Genomic DNA, 19,311 nt, shown 5'->3' with positions numbered 1-19,311 from the left:
GTAGGCGCTGTTGTCCACCGCTAAAGCATCACATGATCATTTATCCGCCAAGTTTGGATTGTGTTTTGCTTTTAGTCAACAACCACGGCTCATTGGAGCTAAGTGAAGTCAGCTTTTGAAAACACAGTAATACCGGAAATTTAATATTCCATTGTAAAAAATAATGTACCTTCTGTTACGGTTGCGGTGAGGAAATCATTGAAATATACAAAAATAATGAAAAGAAATATATATATTCCGCTTTAAAAAACACCATCTTTATTAAATAAAATACAAAGATCACAATCTTGTCCCTTTTCATAGCTGTAGCCTTAAGAAGGTGTTTTATTTTGAAATACCCAACCGGACATTCGTTATACTTTATGTAAACTTGACATTGCCGGGAGCTGAAAGTACACAGACAAACCAGAATTATTGGTTGACTGTAGCCACAGTTATTGTAGCTATGAACCAGCAGTTTAAGGATACCGATACAGCTGATACAGTGGACAGGCTTCAGCAGAAATATCTCGAAAGGAGGAAACAGGTTTGAGTTTTACGTCAACGTCAAGTAGTGACAAACAAATTTAGCTTGTATGGCTAAGCGTCCTGGTAACAACGCCAACCTGTTGAAGTTATGCTAACCTAGCTTGTTTTCGTTGTTAATGCTGGTAAAATGAACCTGAGCTCACGCTTTTCTGTCGTCACTAATGGTTTGTCTGTTTATCCCCCAAACCCCTATGTCATTTCTGTGAAGAAACATTTTGTTCAGAGGAGCTAAATTGCCCAAATTAGTTTTGTTCACTCTCTGCTTATTGTAACGTACTTAACGTTGGGTGCACCTGTAGCTAATTGAACAACAAGCCAAAGCAACTTTGACATTTGCCGTTTACCAGTTATGGATATGGCAGAAAAATGGCAAACAATTATTGGTAGTTGACAGTGTGTGAAGCATAAAGTGATATCAAATTGCTGTGTCTGTGCCCTGTCTTTTAGTTTCCACCATCAGAAGACATAACCTCAGGAACCAGAGATGGTAAGTGTATCATCCTTCACACATGGTCGCCATACAGTCAGATGATACACAGGGTTTTGGTTGGATTCTAACAACTCTCCAAGTTTGTACACAATTATTTATAGTTGTTAATGATTCACTCTAGAGCATGTCATTTGTCATACATTTTACTGTCCTCATCTGCTGTATTGTCCTCCATTGTACATTCATTAGAGGAAATGTACCTACTGAGAGTTACCACACCATTTGACCGTTTTAAAATGGTAAATGAAAACAGTAAGGACATATTTTTAACACAGTAAGTTACATTCAACTATATACAGTCATTTGTTGTATAAAGGTTGAACACGTTCTTGTTTTATGAAGTAAAAAGAGGTTGATGCTAAATGCTCTGTTACTTGTTATTTAATAAACTTAAGGAAGAAAGCATTAAATGAACTGCAGTTGTGCCATTTTGGACACTTTTCTGCTTTTAAAACCCTCAGCTTATCTAATCAGTTGACTGAAAACGTCGCTAAAGACATGTTTTCCACTTCAAGTTCAACCATGTCTTTGCTGATGCAAGGAAAAAGATTCACATCACTCCCTTAACTACTTCAATGCTGTGCAGAGCTGCATTTCATCTATTAAAAATGCTATGAGATTAAGTAAAATCTGAATGTCAATGATAGTTATTAACATGAGAAATGTCTTAATATTACTTTATGTTTACTTTTCAGAAGCATTACAAAGGCTCATTTTGGCCCACAGGTCCAAACAGCCAAGCAAAGAGTTGAAAAGCTACAGTGACGCCTTACGTGAGCTTTTCAAAGCAGTTACCAACTGCCCTGACCGGTAAGTGACCATAAAGACAATTTTGCACGTTTGCTATAAGCATTATGCCCAGACCAAAGATGTTGCTGTCATCTGTATAGGTTGGGCACTGATCACAGTCTACATGACAGTGAGGAAGACCTGAGTGCAGATTCTACAGCAGTCCCACTTCAGGACTCTCAGGTGCTGTTTACAGAAACAGGTGTGTGTGATAAGCACTTTACCATTTACAGGTGTTTGTGATTTCTGGGGTAGAAGATCTGACAAATTGCCACCTTACTTCAGAAGTTTAAATTATTTTACAGTTTCTACATACTGAGGAAAAACATTCATTTAAAATAATCAATTTCCCACTGATAGCTTGACAAGAGCACAGTTAACTGCACTATGGCTTCACTTTTCTTCTACTTATCCAGATGTGACCTTGCCCTCCTGTCTGCATGGTAGTCCCGGGTCCCAGGAAACTGAAAGAGACAGAGAGTTGCAGTTTGCTCGACAATTCCCTGCCTCGTGTGGCTCCTCTTCCTTAGTACTAGCAAAGGTTTACCAAGAGATGATGACAATCTACGAACAGCTAAAGGTGAGAATGAAGGAAAAATAGTGGACAGAAAAAGTGACCAAGTGAGTTAGAGGACAGTTAAAGATGTTTGTGAAACGACCGCATAAGGGTGCCCACGCATTTAGGGTGCCCACGCATTTGGGGTGCCTCGTCCTATACTTCTGATTTGTAATCAGTAGTTTTACATTTTAGAATCAGAGGTTGGTTTGGGTTTAAGAGAGAATGTAGTTAGTTCACATTTACACTCTCTCTCTCTCTCTCTCTCTCTCTCTCTCTGTGTTTGTGTTTTTAGGCAGAGCGACAAAGTCAGCAGCAATGGGAAAGAGAGTTGTTTGAGCGAGAAAGGAGGCTAAAACAGAAGGAGGAGGCTTTGTTGAGACTGGCTGGGCTGGAGGAGATGGTCCATGCTCGCATTCAGGCTATAGAGGAGGTCAGACACATATGCACACACCATCCATCACATTTAAAACACCATATCTTGTTCACCCTCTTTTCAACCCTGTACTTAATAATCTGTCATTCAATGTTTAGACTTCTTTGCGAGCATCTTTTAACCTTTCATTCTTAGCCTGTGATGCACCCCAGATCAAATATTCAGACTATCTGAATGGGTCAGACATGACTGGTTTGATTTAATTCGCAGTCACACGACCGTCTGACCTTTCGGTGAAGACATGGACAATGTAATGTAGGATTAAATGGAAAACCCAATTTAATGTTGAAGAATATTGATGTTCAGGAATTGTTCGTGTGGCAACCTTCTTCATTATACATGAATGTATAACTGTGTCTTGCTAGAACCATCAGCAAGAACTGAGCCAGCTGCAGGATCTTCTTCGAGAAAGGACTAAAGAGAACAAGAGGCTCAAATCCAGCTTCGGAACAATCAAGGAGCTGAATGACAACATGAAGAAACAGGTTAGAAGTGTTCAAAGATGATTATGTATTTGAGTTATCTTCCATCCATTCATTATCTATACACCGCTTAATTGTGTGTAAGGTCAGGGCCGCTGGAGCCTATCCCAGCTCACTTAGGGTGAAGGCAGGATTCACCCTGGACAGGTCTACCACAGGGCCACATAAAGACAGACAACCAAGCATACATCACATTCAGGCAATTTAGAGTCACCAATTAAGCTCAGCATGTTTTTGGACTGTGGCAGGAAGCCGGAGAGCCCTGTGAAAACCCACGCTGCACAGGGAGAACATGCAAACTCCACACAGAAAGATCCCAGGCCCAGGTTGGGATGCGAACCAGGGATCTCCTAGACAGACTTCAAGACAGTGCTAATATTATTAATATATATTATATATATATATTATATAACAATATTAATATTCACGAGTGTCTAAACTTGTCGGTGTTATGATCTCAGTTCCATTTGTAAAGTGTGAATTGGTCTGAACATTTAGTGAAGCGTTTTGTTTGTATTCAACATCTGAATCACATTTAAGCACATCTAAAATGAAGACTATGGCAACTTATTCTGATATGTGTCTCCTGTACCAAGAACAAGCTGATGCTTGACTGGAATTTTCCTTTTCCAAAACATAGAAAGTAACGGAAGAGATTTTCACTATGTCATGGGTGGAGTCATGCAGAGGAATACCAAGCAATTTGTATCTTGGTCCACATGGTGGCACTACAACATAATTATCCTGTATTTTGAAGTTGAAAAATACAACACTGAAGGAGAATCACTTAGTCGACACTTGCTTCGATGGTTTAAGTGTTTTTGGGAGCTTCAAGAGAACAATCATTTGTTTTTGCTTCAGTAGTTGGAGTTTTATATACATTGATATAGAAATAGATTTTATGTCCACTGGGTTTGATTGGCAGACTAACAGTCACTGTTTTCATCTTTTCTGACTCAACAGGTGAATGAGATCAGTGAACAGAATAAGAAGCTGGAGAGCCAGTCAAAGAGGGTGCAGGCTCGACTTGAGAACCTACAGGTGACAACACATGTTTAAAAGCACATCTGTTTTTTTTAATTCATGTTTTGTATAGTTGCATAGTAATAGGAAAATCTGTCAGGTAATGACTTTTAGTCTGACAGCTTTTAACATTGGCCTATGTGCTGTCTTAGGACATTCCACTTCAACAATAATTTAATGTGATAATTTAATGTGATTTTCTTAATATCTGTTGTATTTGGTGAACAGATCAAGGTGATATTTATTCTTATTTATTTCATTTAGAGGAAGTACGAGCAGAGCATACCATCAAGAGGCCATCAGAAAGGAAGCGTGAAGAGTACAGATTGTATTAAACCACTCAAAAAGGAGAAAAATGCTGCGTCTGGAAAACCCAGCGAGAAGGTACAGCAACAACTCTCCATGTCTCTGTTTTAGAGTTCAGTGTACAACCAATCACCAGGATTTGCAGATTTGCTATAATTACAACTGCATCACTTAATTTCTTGTTAATGTGTTAACTGAAAAAAGAAGCATGTCATTTGGCATGGTTAGACAAACACTAACATGCTGATTTACACATATCCAAACTGGAAGCAGCACAACAGTCCTTCTCCACAAACCACACTCATACTGCCAGCTGACATGATAAATCATAGTTTGTGATTTTGTTAAGTTATCATCACACTTGTTGATGAAGACAAAATGCACTGTGCTGGATACAGTTGCACTTGTCAAGTCAAGGAGTTTTCTTTCTTTATTTAGAGAAGATTGAGTAAAACTTTGTTTCTTTTTCTACGCTTTACACAGTTAAATTATTAGAAGCCCCGTTTCAATAGTCTTGATGTTTGTATACCTTTCCCCAAAATGTGTCAATAGATAAAGCTCTAAATTCCATTCTTGTGAATTCTTTGCATGTTCCAATACTTCAGATTGTAATGTGAACTTGACCATTGATAGTCTCACTACACTCTCCATTTTTTTGACACAGTCAATGGCAGGTTGCTACTTGCACAGTATAACTGAACCTTTTTTTTTTTCTCAAACCTTCTCCCTTCAGGGCAGCTCAAGTCCCGTATCTCTAAAGCTCCTGGACCTTCTACTGGACTGGGTACTTGATGGACAGATGTTCTCATCAGTAGCAGGAAATGAACTGAAAGGTGTAGGCCAGTGTTTGCCTCAGGAGGTTGTACTCAGTGAGAGATGTCTCAAGGTGACATGCTCAATGTAGCATCACTCTGATGTTCTGCATTCCAACACACAATTTGGTGTCACAACCACAAAAGAGCAATAGATGATGAGACACTAACAACATTAGACTGAAATTAAGTCATAAATGATCTTTATTTCCGTAGGTGCTACCATTAATGGCAGATCAGCTTCACCACACTCCTTTATCAGAACCCAACCTTCTGCTCAACGTTCTTCGCCTCATTTATTGGGCTTTGAGACACTTGGATGACAGCAAACAGGTAAAAATTATTTTTGTTGGTAAACTCTGCTAGCAGCTTTAGATGCACTAAAACATTTACTGTGTGACATCAGTGAAAGTGGAGAATGTGGGGTAGTAGCTATTCTTTTTTCTTTTTTTTTTCTTTTTTTTTTGCCAAATTTCACTTAAAACAAAGGTTGAAGTTGTGGCTAATCAAGCAGCATTATATTTGACATTTAGGAATTGTTCTCATTAGTTAGTCATGCTAGTCACGTTTTTGTTGAAAGAAACCACAAGAAATCACTAAACTAAAATTGTTGCACAGTCACTATTCTGTTTGTTGGTCTCTTTCAATGAGTAGTCGCTGTAAACAAACCACATCACCTGAGCTACATAATCAAAAAATGCTACAACCGTGACATGAGTACAAGTTCTACTGTAACAGAAACATTTTTTTAATTGATTGTATTGTAATTGATAACATTAATTTTTCGTGATATTGAGACCAAGCCCATTTTCATAATTTATGAGGTATGCCCTTGTTTGAAAGCTTCAGATCTCCCACATGGCTGCCAGAAGGAACATAAATAAAAAAAGAGTCAGTTTGTTCTTAAAAAAAATTGGTTTTGGATGAGTCTGCTTTTCAGCAGCATCCATCCTCTGTGTTAACAGTATATAACTGTCCATAACAAGATGCAGGTGGTCTGCACCTTCCCTCATTATTCATGTTTGGCCTTACAAGAGATGAGGAGTGTTACTGTACAAACAAAAAGCTCACTTTTACAACAGCATGCAGCAGAATACAAACATGGCACAATTTTCTTTTGCTACTTCTCCCCGCGCAGCATGGCAGTCTTTAATGTTTAGAGGTCCTGTCGAGTTCCATCTTGTGTTCAGATGAGAAGCTTGGTTTTCTAAAGACCCCTGCTTGTCTCTGTGTGTTGAACAACATCTAGATTTTGATAAGGATGTGTGTCCCCCTCACTTATTTAACCACATAGCTACCAGCCACTCGAGAGCTCTTCATAGCTGTGCATCAGCAAATGCCAGTTGGTAAGGTGACAGGTGAAACATTTTTAAAACGATTGCCCCATCCCACTTTATAGGCTAAAACTCACTTCCAGTGCTCAACCTTTACATTCTGCTTATTGTTTAATCTCAAAATTCTGGCCATTGGCTAAGTTTCAGCCTTCATCCATTGCCCATGGGCTCTTATTTTATATCCACTGCCTCCATCTCCATGCTTCAGTCCTCCTCTTTAGGCCTGCTGAAGGGAGCCTGGCCCCTTCATGTTTGTTTGTCAGGTTATGTCATATCTGCCCAGTGAAATGCTTGATGTTCAACTGGAATCACATGCTCCCTTATTGCTGCAATATGTGTTCATGTTTAAGATGAAAACCAACCAGCACTGGACCACAGCGCATAAATGGAGGCAGGGAGATGACCTACAGTGAAGGATTGTTAGTGAACCATTGGAGACTTTGGGGAATTGAAATGGTAGAAAGAAAGTGGAATCTAGTGAGTCTGAAAACCACTAGCTCTCCATTGGTTTGGAAATACATAAATCTTGGATAGTAGCTGTAGTTTACTTCACTGATTTATTGGCTTCATCGGTTATTTGGAGAAGTCAGAGAAGAAGCCTTTTGGCTTCCTGTCAGGCTGACCTCATATTTTATACACGGATGTTTGATGAAGATCATTGTTGGCATATAATTCCTATTTTTGACAGTTATATAACGAAAGTAACTTGGTACAGGTGCAGTTAATAATTCTTTGCTATGACCAGAACATCAAAATTTGCATTTCTGTGTGTTTTGTACAGCATGTAACATTATCTGCCACGCTGCGGCGGATAGGAGAGGAAGTGTCGAAGCCCGCAGTCCAGTCAACAGTGCTGAAGTCCTTGGATCCAGACCTGCCCAAGTCCTGCACTGAAGCAACTGGACCCTTCAGGAGTTTGCCCCTTTACCAGAGCCCTTGTCCTCACACACGTATTCTTTCCACCCTCATCATCTTACGCACCATTACACAAGGTATTATTGAAAAAACATCTACACTGTATGTTTGACATTTATGTTTGATAAATGCACATATGCAAATATTAAAGAAGGTTCATGGATAGTAGGGTAGATGGTATCATAGTATTATGATATACCATGGTATTTAGAGTTTCAAAAGTATAATCTTTCCTACCACCATGATAAGCTCCTTTCTCTCACTGTAAATGCACTGGTATCAACAACCTGCACCACTAGAGGCCAAGCAACAAATAGACAACAGGCAGAACAGACTAGCAGATAAGATTGCAGCCAGTAGGGGGCTCTTCCACTGGTTTACAAAAGACTTCTGCTTGCATATAAGTCTTTGATCCTACTTCTCACTTAATTTCTGACCTAAGTAAATCCTTTCCTAAAGAGTTTATGGTCTCACTCACAAGTTTTTACTCTTCTTCAATTTAGCATTATGTTAATTTTATAAATGTTGGTCCCATTTATAGTGAAATAGACAATAAAGCTGGGTATACTTGACAGTGTGTCTACCTTGTGACTGGCAGGTCACTTCCATATGGGCGTACATAGTGTTCTTGGGTTCTCAGTCACATCCACCCCTCACTCGTCACTTCTGCCTCCTAAAATTTAAAAATTGCGACGACCAGATTGCAAAACTCAACGCTGCAAAACACTAGTCCAGTGGATGGTGTGAGTGACTACACACCACTCCCTTCAGCCATGAATGCCAAGTTGTGAATTGTCCTTTTTTTTTTAGATGATTGGCCAATTACATGTTCATTACTACAGATATTCTTAATATTTCAGTGTAGTTACATTTTTCTATAGAGATTGTTTCATTATGAGTCAGGGTCTACAATGTTGGTGGGCTAGCCATTCTTTTCATAGAGGATAGTGGGCCACAAAAATGTTTTGTTAGTTGTTGATTTAGTTCTTGTCTATGTAAAGCAGATGACCTATGTAAATTTTATACTATTATATTAGCTATTTTGTCATCTATCCATATATTACAGCTTCTAATTATTGACTGCCATGTGGCCTAAGGCCTAACTTTGATCATCTTTATTTGCTGAGCACCAGGCCTGGCCAACCGTTTATGACTAATATACACTACCGTTCAAAAGTTTGGGGTCACTTAGAAATGTCCTTATTTTTGAAAGAAAAGCCTTTTTTTCAATGGAGATAACATAAAATTAATCAGAAATACAGTCTGGACCAGGGGTGTCAAACATTCGGCCCGTGGACCAAAACTGGCGGGACGACTTTGCAAAGGGTAAAAATTACAGAGAAAACGTTAACTACAAATTTGTAAAACTATAAATTTGAAATAATTTCTAGATCTTGACAAGTTGTTTTGATCATTTAGCAAAATACTATATTGTTGAGTTCTAGATACTCTGTGATCTGTAGGGTGTAATGCGTCAATGATAAAATGAGGTGTAATGTTGAAATTACACTTACTTTTCTTGAGAAATTTCAGGTCGTTCATGATGTTTTGTAAAAAGATATTTCGTTACGTGTGAACACTTTCAGAATGTACTTTGTTGCGCTACAACAAAGGAGACATTTTGGAGTTGTCATTATTTATAGGCCCACTTGAGATCAAATTGGCCTGTATGTGGCTGCAGAATTAAATGAGTTTGACACCCCTGGTCTAGACATTGTTAATGTGGTAAATGACTGTTCTAGCTGGAAACAGCTGATTTTTAATGAAATATCTACATAGGGATACAGAGGCCCATTTCCAGCATCCATCACTCCTGTGTTCTAGTGCTACAGTGTGTGAGCTAATATTGTTGAAAAGCTCATTGATGATTAGAAAACCCTTGTGCAGTTATGTCAGCACATGAATAAAAGTGTGAGTTTTTATGGAAAACATGAAATTGTCTAGGTGACCCCAAACTTTTGAACGGTAGTGTATGTAATAAAACAAACAACAAAACATTGTAGGTATAACAGATCGAACAACCTCAGCATTCTTTGTGTCACAGGTTTATTCCCTCAGCACAGTGACACACACACATAATCTTTAAACATTGGCAACTTTCTGATATGTATAATTATTAGTATGGTGGTGTGACAGCCACGATTATACCATCTATCACAATTTTTGCATTGGCAATTTAATTAAAGTTTGGATATAAATTCACAACTGGGTTTTCTTTACAATCAGGCTTATAGCCGTAAAAACCTGCTGGCATGCCTTTAGGTTCTTCGTCTTATTCTGATGCACATATTTGAAAAGGGCAAGGAGCTCCTTGTCTTCCCACACTATAAATCTTAGTGCACTCACTGGGTTCAGCCTACATATCCTGACATATTTTATGAACCTCTCTTCTGCAGTGACCTTCCATCTGCTTGTAATGCTCGAGGGCTCCCTCGGTATGTCTATATAGACTATTTTTGTCAATCTGCTTACCAGGTTTGCTTTCTTCCTTTCTCTGGATTGACATGAAACCAAATTGAGTATAATGGAGAGATGTTTCTTCTCCCAAATATTTGCAGTTCTTTTTTTTTTTTTTCCAACACATAACGGGTACCATTCTGAGGCACAGCTAAACCAAACTTGGTCCACAAAATAAAAAAAGCTTTTATTTCATGTCAGACATAAATCCAGTCCTTTAGGGCATTTGAAAATATTTCTACTCGAGAAGAGCGCTGAGGAATTATGGCCACAGTACAGTGGAGACAAGTGGAATGGGGGGGGAAAGATGGGAAAGGGTTTGTGGATGAGTACTTTCCTGTTGCTTAGCAGTTAATACACTAAAAATGTATACAGTCATGTTCATTAGTAGTGAGAAAATCTATTGTGATTTTGGTCTCTGTACACCACAGTGGATTTGAAACTAATTAATCTAGATGCGACTGAAGCGTAGACTAAAAAATCTTGAATTACCCATTCAGGAAAAACAGACATTTTTCCCATCTTCTGTCCCTTTTCATGGGCTCAAAAGTAATCATACAAACTAACATAATTATAAATATAAGAATTATTTTTATGACTTGAATCAAATTGTTTGAAGTCAATGGCCTGAAGTCTGGAACCCATGGATGTCACCAAATGCTGAGCTTCCTTCCCTCAGATGTTTTGCCAGGCCTTTACTGCAGCCGCCCTCAGTTGTTGCTTGTTTGTGGTTCTTTCTGCCTTTAGTTTTGTCTTCAGTTTGAGAAAAACAGCTTAACTAGGTTGAAAACAGGTGAATGCAATTTAAGAACGTTACATTTCTTTGCTTTAAGATGCTCTTTGGTTCTCTTCGAAGTGAGTCTTGGGTCGTTGTCCTGTACAGTGAAGCACAGTCCCACTTTTGCAGCATTTGCGTGACTCTCAGCAGAAAGTATAGTTCGATATGTGGCAGAATTCATCCTGCAACTTTTGTCAGCTGTCACATTATCAATAGACAGCAGTGACCCAGTTCCACAGCAGCATAAGTGCCCATGCCATAACACTGTCATAACACTGCCTTCACTGTGCTGACAGATGATGTGATATGCTTTGGATGTTGAGCCCTTAATTCCTTCTCCATACCCTTCTCTTCCCATCATTTTAATGCAAGTTCATCTTAGCTTCATCTGTTGGAAGACTGTTCCAGAACTTGTCAGGCTTTTTTTTTTAGATGTTTGCTGTCAAAGTCCAAACTGCTCTTTCAATTCGTGAGTGTTACCAGTGATTTGCATCGTCATGTAAACCCTGTTTACTTACATTAATGAAGGCGTCTCTGGATTGTAGACTTTGAAAAGGAAACGCTGAATGGCTAAATGTTGTGGAGGGTTTCTCTTCCCCAAGGAAAGAATTCTGTCTACATCGAGACATTCAGTTGTCTTCCTTGGTTTTCCAAGCCTTTTGGTGTTGCAGAACCCACCATTGAATTACTTCTGTTCAGAAATGAACCTTACTGTTGATTTGGCCACTCCGAAAGTTTCTACTTTCTCTCTGATGGGCCTGTTTTGATTTTTTCAGTCCTGTGATGGCCTCTTTCACTCGCATTGACAGCTCTTTGCATCACATATGGATGTGACTGTTGATGAATGGCTATGAAATACAAATTCAGCACTTGAAATCAACTCCAGAACTTTCATCTCCTCATTTTGCAATAAGATACTGAGAAAACAAGCCACAGCTGAAACTGCTTATGAGTAAACTGCCCACTTAATTTTGAGCCTGTAAAAAGTGGAGTATGTTTAAAAAAAAATCGTTGTATATCCTAAATGTTTAATGCAAGATTTTTGTTGAACCCCTCAAATCGAAGCTAGAAGTCCACACTTAAGTCACTTCTTGACTGCTTCATTTCAGTTCCACTGTGGTGGAGTTCAGAGGCAACATTACACAATCACGCACTATTTAAATACTTACGGACTTGTTGAAATACTTACATTACAAAGATGACATTTGCCTCTGGAATTATTTCTAATATAAAATGTCACAATTTAGTTCTTATTCTTATCCTGGCACTTTATAACTAGGATGAATTTATTACTGCATTTTCAGTTGAAAGACTAAAATGCTAATGTTAGACTGAACTCATTTGAAAACAAATGTCTTTGATTGTGAGTGTGTGTGTGTGTCTTTCCTGTTTGCAGCTGATGTGCTGGCCCAGGCGCTTGAGAACCTCCGCACTGAACTGATGTGTGAGGACAGTCGAGGCGTGTTCATCCACTCCGGAGGCCTGCGTGTGCTGCTGTTGATGCTTCGGGCCGGACGTGCAGGGCTAGAAACACCGATAGACATCCTGATGCAGCTCTGTGAACAGTCCCGTAAGTAGACATGTTTTTTAATAAACACATTCAGATGCCTGTTAGGGTTTTTTTTCCAGAAAGAGTTGTGGTAATGGTTTTTCCACTGCACCCCACAGCAATGCAAGGTTTACAGTAAGTTGTTTAAAGTAAGGGCCTGTGGCTGTCTCTGTTTGTGCTATTCCTCCCTGCAATATTAGAACTGATCTTCTGACCAAATAGCATGGAATGTGCTGGTTGATGAGGCATTTTTTACTGAAGAATAATGAAGTGCGCTAACTTGGTGTCTTACACGTTGTATTCGCTATATCCTCACAATAAAAGCATCCCACAGGTTTCCCTGTGGAGACAGGACCACACCAGCATGACTAGTCGTGGAAATGTATGTCATTATGGCACAGTAAACCTGTGACCCCTAAATTCCATACCAGTACTTACATAAAGGATCCATGCAATGTATAAATGTATTATTTAATTTCATTTGAAAATAGAAAGTCAAGGTAATATGTTTGGTGCCTTTTTGATAATATTGACACGTCATCTACCTGTTTTCTTTCATCACAATTTATCTCTTACAAATTATTTTTTCCCACAAAAAATGCATTTTTGGATGGAGTAATCAAAAACGTATCTTGGTCTAAAGATAGAAATGTTTCTACAGTAAATGAAGTTTGTATAAGGCTCTAAACACACACACACACGCACACACACACACACACACACACACATATATATATATATATATATATATATATATATATATATATATATATATATATACTAGTAAATGCACATATATTCACCAGAAGCCAAAGTTTTAGAAAACAGAGATTTGTCTCAAGAAACAGGAAACAGAGACTGCATACAAACGTAGAATTTTCACACTGACAAAAACAGGGTTTAGTCAAAAGTATGATCAAAGTGTGCAGCTCGGTTGTGGCAATCGAAGGAAACATCACAGGTAACTTAATTATACCTTGACGTCGCTTCAGTACACTGCGTGCAGTGCAGTTTCCTTTGTCAATTAAAGTGCTTAAGTACTGTTTCCATCTGATTTATCAAATTGCTGAAATCATAGTATTTTCCATGATAATTTTGGCTGAGATAATCACCCTAAGAACAATAAGCTACTAATTTAACTACCACTAAATTAAGAAAAACATGCTGTCACAGTTTTTAGGAGTCTAAAACAAAAACATTACTTAAACTAATACTGTATTACTACACTGAGATGCTGACTTAGGAGCTCTACACTATTATAGCAACTATTTCACTCTTTGGTGGATGAACATTAACATATGGGACAAGTGTAATTTAACCCAGCTAGCCACAATACCTCATTTGTGATACAGTTTTAAAGTTGCACAACTCACTTTGCCTGAAAAATTGTTTGTGATTGACGTAACTGCTGCAATCACTTTTCTAGCCCAGATTTATAGACTGTCCTGGCTATCACTGTTTACTTTGATTTATACCAACTCCTCCTGCTGTATCACTCCATATCATCCCCATATAAAAACCACATGTGAGAAAGTAATGGTTTGTCAGAGCTCACATCAATCAAAAGTGAAGGTCAGGCTCTGCATTTGGAAGCTGTGGTCATAAAACCTCAAACCTCCATGACCTCTTGACTGCTTTACGGAAAGACAAAAGACTCGATAGAGGTGGACGGGATAACAGCTGCAATGTGTTTGCACGGAAGAGTGAGTTCGCCAGGGTTATGAGCCGTATCATTTTAACTGCTGTATGCTAATACACGGCAGAACCATATTCCAAGTTGACTCGGGCCTATAGTATGTGTGTGTGTGTGTGTGTGTGTGTGTGTGTGCGCATTTGTGCGTTTCAAGGGGACTGTAAGCCGAGTGAGACTTTCTAATTATTGTTTTTTACAAGCAGTAATGAGGGGAGATGGAAAAGGTTTGAGGAAGAGGGGGGAAGAGTTTTACACCTGAAGGTTTCCAATAAAACAAAACAAAGCTCTGCTTGTACACAAAACACACGTATGCACACGTAAGACATCTGTGGTCAAACTGCCACAGCTTGACTGCTTGTATAAAGTTCAGTCACATACTCAACCAGTTACACACCACAGCTTGTGAAGACTACTTTTGTACTTCATATAGAGACAGTATAAAAACACACCAGTAACAATATTTTGCTAAATTTATCTGATTTCGGGTGAACTGTAGGTACATAGCTGCAAAACTGCTTCATACTGTATATTTAACTTTCATGGTCATTTTGACTCACTTGGTTGTGTGTGTTTGTGTCCTTTCCATGTGTTTGTCGTTATGTTTTTATGGTGTTCACCCTGACCTGCGTAAATTACTTAAAACAAGGATTTTTTCCCCCACATTTCTTACTATTTGATGTGTCCCACAGCATCTATGTTGAGAGCTGTCAAAACCATGAGGAATGTGTTTGTGTTACTGTGTGTGCCTGCATCTGTATCCGTATAGCTACGTATGTGTAGAATGTAGCACATGTTTAGAGGCCAGTCAGAAGACTTGGCAGTGTGGGAAAACGGGCTGCAAGCATTTGTGGAAACAGAAAACAATATCAATGCTTTGACAGAAAACCAATCAACAATTTGCTTACCAATTAATTGTTAACTAGTTATGAGATACCTAATGTGCTGCCTCCATCGACTACTATGTGAGGATATATTGTCTGTTTTTATCACAGGAAAATCAAATATTTCAGTTTTAATTATTTATCACGTAATAGTTGACTCATGAATCTGATTACAATAATTATTAGCTGCTGTCCGATACCTCTGACCAACTCACGTCTCTGTTGGACTGAAGGATTTTGTTTAGCAACAGATGGAGTTTTACTGACAGCTGTATTGTGTAGCCACTACCAGCAGACATTATTCTAAAAGTCAGGAAGAATTAGTCCTAGAGTTTGAAATTTGTAAAAATAAACAAGGAAAAACTCTAAAATGTAAAATAGTTTATAAGGTCATGTCAGTAATGTTTACTGTCTGTTCTAACCTTGAGGAGAGATGATGCTGCTTCTGGAATATAACCGTCCAAACCATTATTTCTTTCTCTGTCTTTCTCGTTTTGTCAGATTCTATCTGTCTTATCCTTTCTTATCTGAACCTGATCCTATTCTTCCTCGTCCAGTCTTCTGCTGTGATTTGATGCCAGCAGAGCTGCTGTACAAGCCAAAAAAAAGTCCCTCTGTTGCTCAGATTGTATTCCCTCCTCTGCATGCGTGGTTTAAGACAGTAGAGAGTTGCTTTTTTGAAGGAGGAGGAATGCGACTTGAGCAGAAACAAATGTTTGTTAACAAGGAACCAACTTCATTTTAGGACTTCGTAAGGTCAGCTTTTGCTGTTATTAATTTAAAAAATGTGCAGCTCCCATCTGTGTGTTGTCCTTTCTCTGTTTCATCTCCCTGTGTGTGTGTTTGAGGTTATGGTTTGATGATGGGTAAGGTCAAAGTTAAAAATGACAATATGGAAGCTCTTCCAAATACAATCATCGTAGAGCCACTCTGACCAGCATCTGTGTCCCTGTCTCAGTTTGATCGTTAAAGTGTTTTCATGGTTTGTTTGTGCGTCCATGTAGTTTTCATTCCTATGTAAATCTAAAAAATATGGCAGAATGAAGATGATGATTTCCATCTCTTCAGAAGTTTTAATATTGAAGACAATGTGTTATTGATTAGCTGAATTGCTTTGATAATACCCTGCTCTCTTTGCTTGTTTTTGTATGCTTGTTAGGCTACTTAAATTCCTTTCTGGAGGCATGTAGCTGTGAGGAGTTTTTCAGAGCAGCTTCCCAGCTCCTTAAAAACCCTCGTCTGGAGCTGCCATCACTGGAGAAACTCTCTATCCTTCTACAGAAGCTCTCCAGCATCAGGTAGACCCTGTAATCTCTATATTCATAATATCACATGTTAAACAAAGACTAACACATCCGTGATCATGGGCCGTAACTGCCTGCATGCTCAGACATACGCAACCTGTAGCTGCACACTCGTGTCATTCCTTTTGTGTCTGTGCAGACTGATCTTTATCTGTCAGAGACCTGAGTCTAGACATAAACTGACTATAAAGTGCCGGAGGAACATTTTGGGAACTAGTTGAAGGTCAAAATCATGTCATTTCTAGATTATGGAGTTTTATGTTTTATAACCTTTGTGTTTGAGCTGAAGTTATGTGAAATACACACCTTCATTGTCACACAGACAGTCTGGCTGTAGGGATGGAAATGCTGTCAGTCGGCTCAGATTTATAGAGAATATCCAACAGAAATGATAAAATCTTACAATATCACCTCCACACATCGTTACTTGTTGCGGTGGATGTTCGGTCACCCAAATAACTAACTTGTACTTTCTGCCATGCACAACTTTGTTTGTCATCTGTGATCCTGGAGGCAGACAACATAGAAATATGTTATCTGAGGCAATACAGTTCCTCTTCACAGGTGATAAAGACAGAACTTCCTGACCCACCTCTGTATTGCAAATTGTGATCCATTTTTTTCAAAATTCTTCATTGCCCGCAGGTGCGTTTTTCATGTTCGTTGGCGCAAAGTTGAACATTTCCAACTTGACTTGTGGTCAACTGTGTAGCAGGAGAAATCAAACAAATCTGTCTAGCTTGTATGAAATAGAAATTGCATCACAGTTTTTTAGTGGGTCTAAATATGAAATATTTCATCATCTGTTGGATTGGCACAGTTTTTTTTACAGACATCCGTAGTTTCCAGAGAATCGATCAGTATAACTCTGGTCATCAGTGACTTTTCCTTATTTACCATATCTTTGAAGTTTAGTATTTTATCAGTAATTTATTTCCTGTATGCAAGCAGGTCAAGTGTGTTTTCAGGAACTTTGTCAATGGACCATTACAAGGATACAACGTAATCCATTTTAATCATCACTCATGACCGCATGACCTAGCGAAAGGGTAGTAACTAGGTGTCAGACTGTGGACACCTATAAAAACGGCCCGTACAGGCCTGAAAAAGTGCAGTTATAGGAAGGCAAAACACCAAGCGGACAAAACTTGTTCTAAAATAACAGTAGATCTGCATTTGGCATTTACCTGCTACCAAACATTTGATGATGGGGATGAAGACTAAGACAACAAAGCCTGTTTGTGTTTACAAACAGTACTCAACAATTTCTGCATTGTAAACTTTGAAGTGATTTTAAATACACAGACTAGTCATTGTTTGGTTCTGTATAACCAAGACTGAACAAATATTCTAATTAACAAGTGTAACTTTGTGTAACACTGTTTTGGCCTGTGCACTCAAGTGGTATATACCCAGCCAAAGATAATTATTTATACAGCCACGGTACACTGGTGCAGCACTAGAAGACTGACTGACACAGTTTCATTGAATGCCTTTTGACTGACTAGTGGTTTTTACATAATTTTATCCAGGAAGAACCGTCATCTGTTTGAGCTGTCCTCCCTCCATCACCAGATACAAGAGCTGCATCACAAAACCAACCCGGCACACACGTTCCTCTGCCTCAACATCCGATCCATCCTTCACAACCTTAAATAAGACACACGTGGTTCTCTGCTTCATCGTGAATACAAGGTTTCTATAACAGCTCAGATTCCTTATTCAAGATGACATTCCCTCTATTTTACAACTTCAAGACTTTACTTGCTCTTTTAATGTGTGTTCAAACTCATTATCGACCATACGTGAAAGCAGCAGCTTGATTCCTGCTCTACCTCAAATGACATCTGCAGACAAATTTTTTTATTATTAATACACGGATGTGTTTTTGAAGTTCTTTTGTCTGTCAGAAGTGCTGTTTTAAGGCTCTGTGTGCTGTGCACTTGTTGGCCCACGCTGTTTGTGCTCTAAAATGCTAATCTGATGTCTTTCTTTGATGAAAACCCATAAAAAAAAGACTGTCACGCTTGCAAGAGGTTGTGACTGTGAAAGTTTTAATGGCAATAAACAAAAAGAGCTGAAGTGCATGACGTTTGGATGGCATATGAAATGCTTAAGTCAATATGTTTTTTATAAACATGTCTTACTTATTTATTCCAGAGCATGGGTGGGTTGATGGGAGTAATGGTCTCAGCATGGGACACAGTGGTGTTGGTTGATGGAGGAGATTGGACGGACTGGAACAATTACAGCTGATATTTGAAATGTACTTGTTGAAAACCACTTGGATTGCGCTTGGCTGTTCTGAATTTGAAAGACATGCCTTAAGGTTTTTAAGGCCCCCCACAGAATCTGAATTCCTTAATTAACTACATGTTTGTTAATTTATAAACTTTGGTTCGGATCAGGTTTTGAGGATGGGGAGCTTGATGAAAGAATTACTGGATATTGTGTCCTTGGATCACATGTTTCCTTTAGGATAATAGAATACAGTGTATTTGTACATTCTGTTTTCTATGTGAGGCCCCTAAAATGAGTCCAAACGATTGATTCACTAAAGGGCATGATGGGCCTCTTGAGGTGCATCAAATCATTTTCACACTGTTCAAACGAGTCATTACACACCAAGTAGTGCATCAGCAATTCATCAGTATAAAAGCAAACGTAAAGAAGCAATGGGATTTGGGATGGGAGAAAATATGTTAACGGTTAGTCAGTGTCACTCTTAGTATATTTTTGCACCTTCCATACATACATACCTGGTCTTTGATTTCAGTTTCTGATAGAGTAATTCTAATTAAAGCGAATCATTAAAAGGGTGTTTATTTTTTTATATTTAATGTCACAGATAAGGAAATGTGCACCCAGGGGTGAAAGTATAATAAGGTGATAATGGTGTTTAATCACTTGTATATTACGGTGTTACCGGGATGATCGTCCATCCTTGATGTTGAGACCTATTTTCCCCAAAACTCTAA

At 38.7% G+C, this 19,311-nt stretch overlaps 1 protein-coding gene across 2 annotated transcripts; it reads left to right on the top strand.

The window, feature by feature from the left end:
* The first annotated feature begins 386 nt into the window (after positions 1-386).
* On the top strand, positions 387-18,420 carry LOC111580591 (coiled-coil domain-containing protein 138). 2 transcript variants are annotated; one of them, XM_023288407.3, is made up of 15 exons: positions 387-526; positions 976-1,015; positions 1,714-1,828; positions 1,909-2,009; positions 2,224-2,387; positions 2,659-2,796; positions 3,165-3,284; positions 4,245-4,322; positions 4,569-4,688; positions 5,344-5,394; positions 5,639-5,755; positions 7,538-7,748; positions 12,303-12,476; positions 16,189-16,327; positions 17,866-18,420. In XM_023288407.3, exons 1-15 carry the CDS (start codon positions 446-448, stop codon positions 17,990-17,992), a joined length of 1,776 nt encoding a protein of 591 aa, XP_023144175.1. In that variant the 5' UTR covers positions 387-445; the 3' UTR covers positions 17,993-18,420. The 2 variants fall into 2 exon arrangements, with proteins under 2 accessions (XP_023144175.1, XP_023144174.1); XM_023288406.3 differs by having other exon boundaries at positions 5,344-5,496.
* The last annotated feature ends 891 nt before the right edge of the window (positions 18,421-19,311 follow it).

Source organism: Amphiprion ocellaris, chromosome 11 (genome assembly GCF_022539595.1).
Source record: "Amphiprion ocellaris isolate individual 3 ecotype Okinawa chromosome 11, ASM2253959v1, whole genome shotgun sequence".
NCBI lineage: Eukaryota > Metazoa > Chordata > Actinopteri > Pomacentridae > Amphiprion > Amphiprion ocellaris.
This window is presented reverse-complemented; position numbering and strand designations above follow the sequence as displayed.

Bases quoted from the DNA above. Each gene is read 5' to 3' on its own strand.
- LOC111580591 (XM_023288406.3), top strand. From the start codon at position 446: ATGAACCAGCAGTTTAAGGATACCGATACAGCTGATACAGTGGACAGG. The intron at 12,477-16,188 runs GTAAGTAGACAT...TATGCTTGTTAG, and splicing joins GCAGCTCTGTGAACAGTCCC to GCTACTTAAATTCCTTTCTG. The intron at 16,328-17,865 runs GTAGACCCTGTA...AATTTTATCCAG, and splicing joins CAGAAGCTCTCCAGCATCAG to GAAGAACCGTCATCTGTTTG.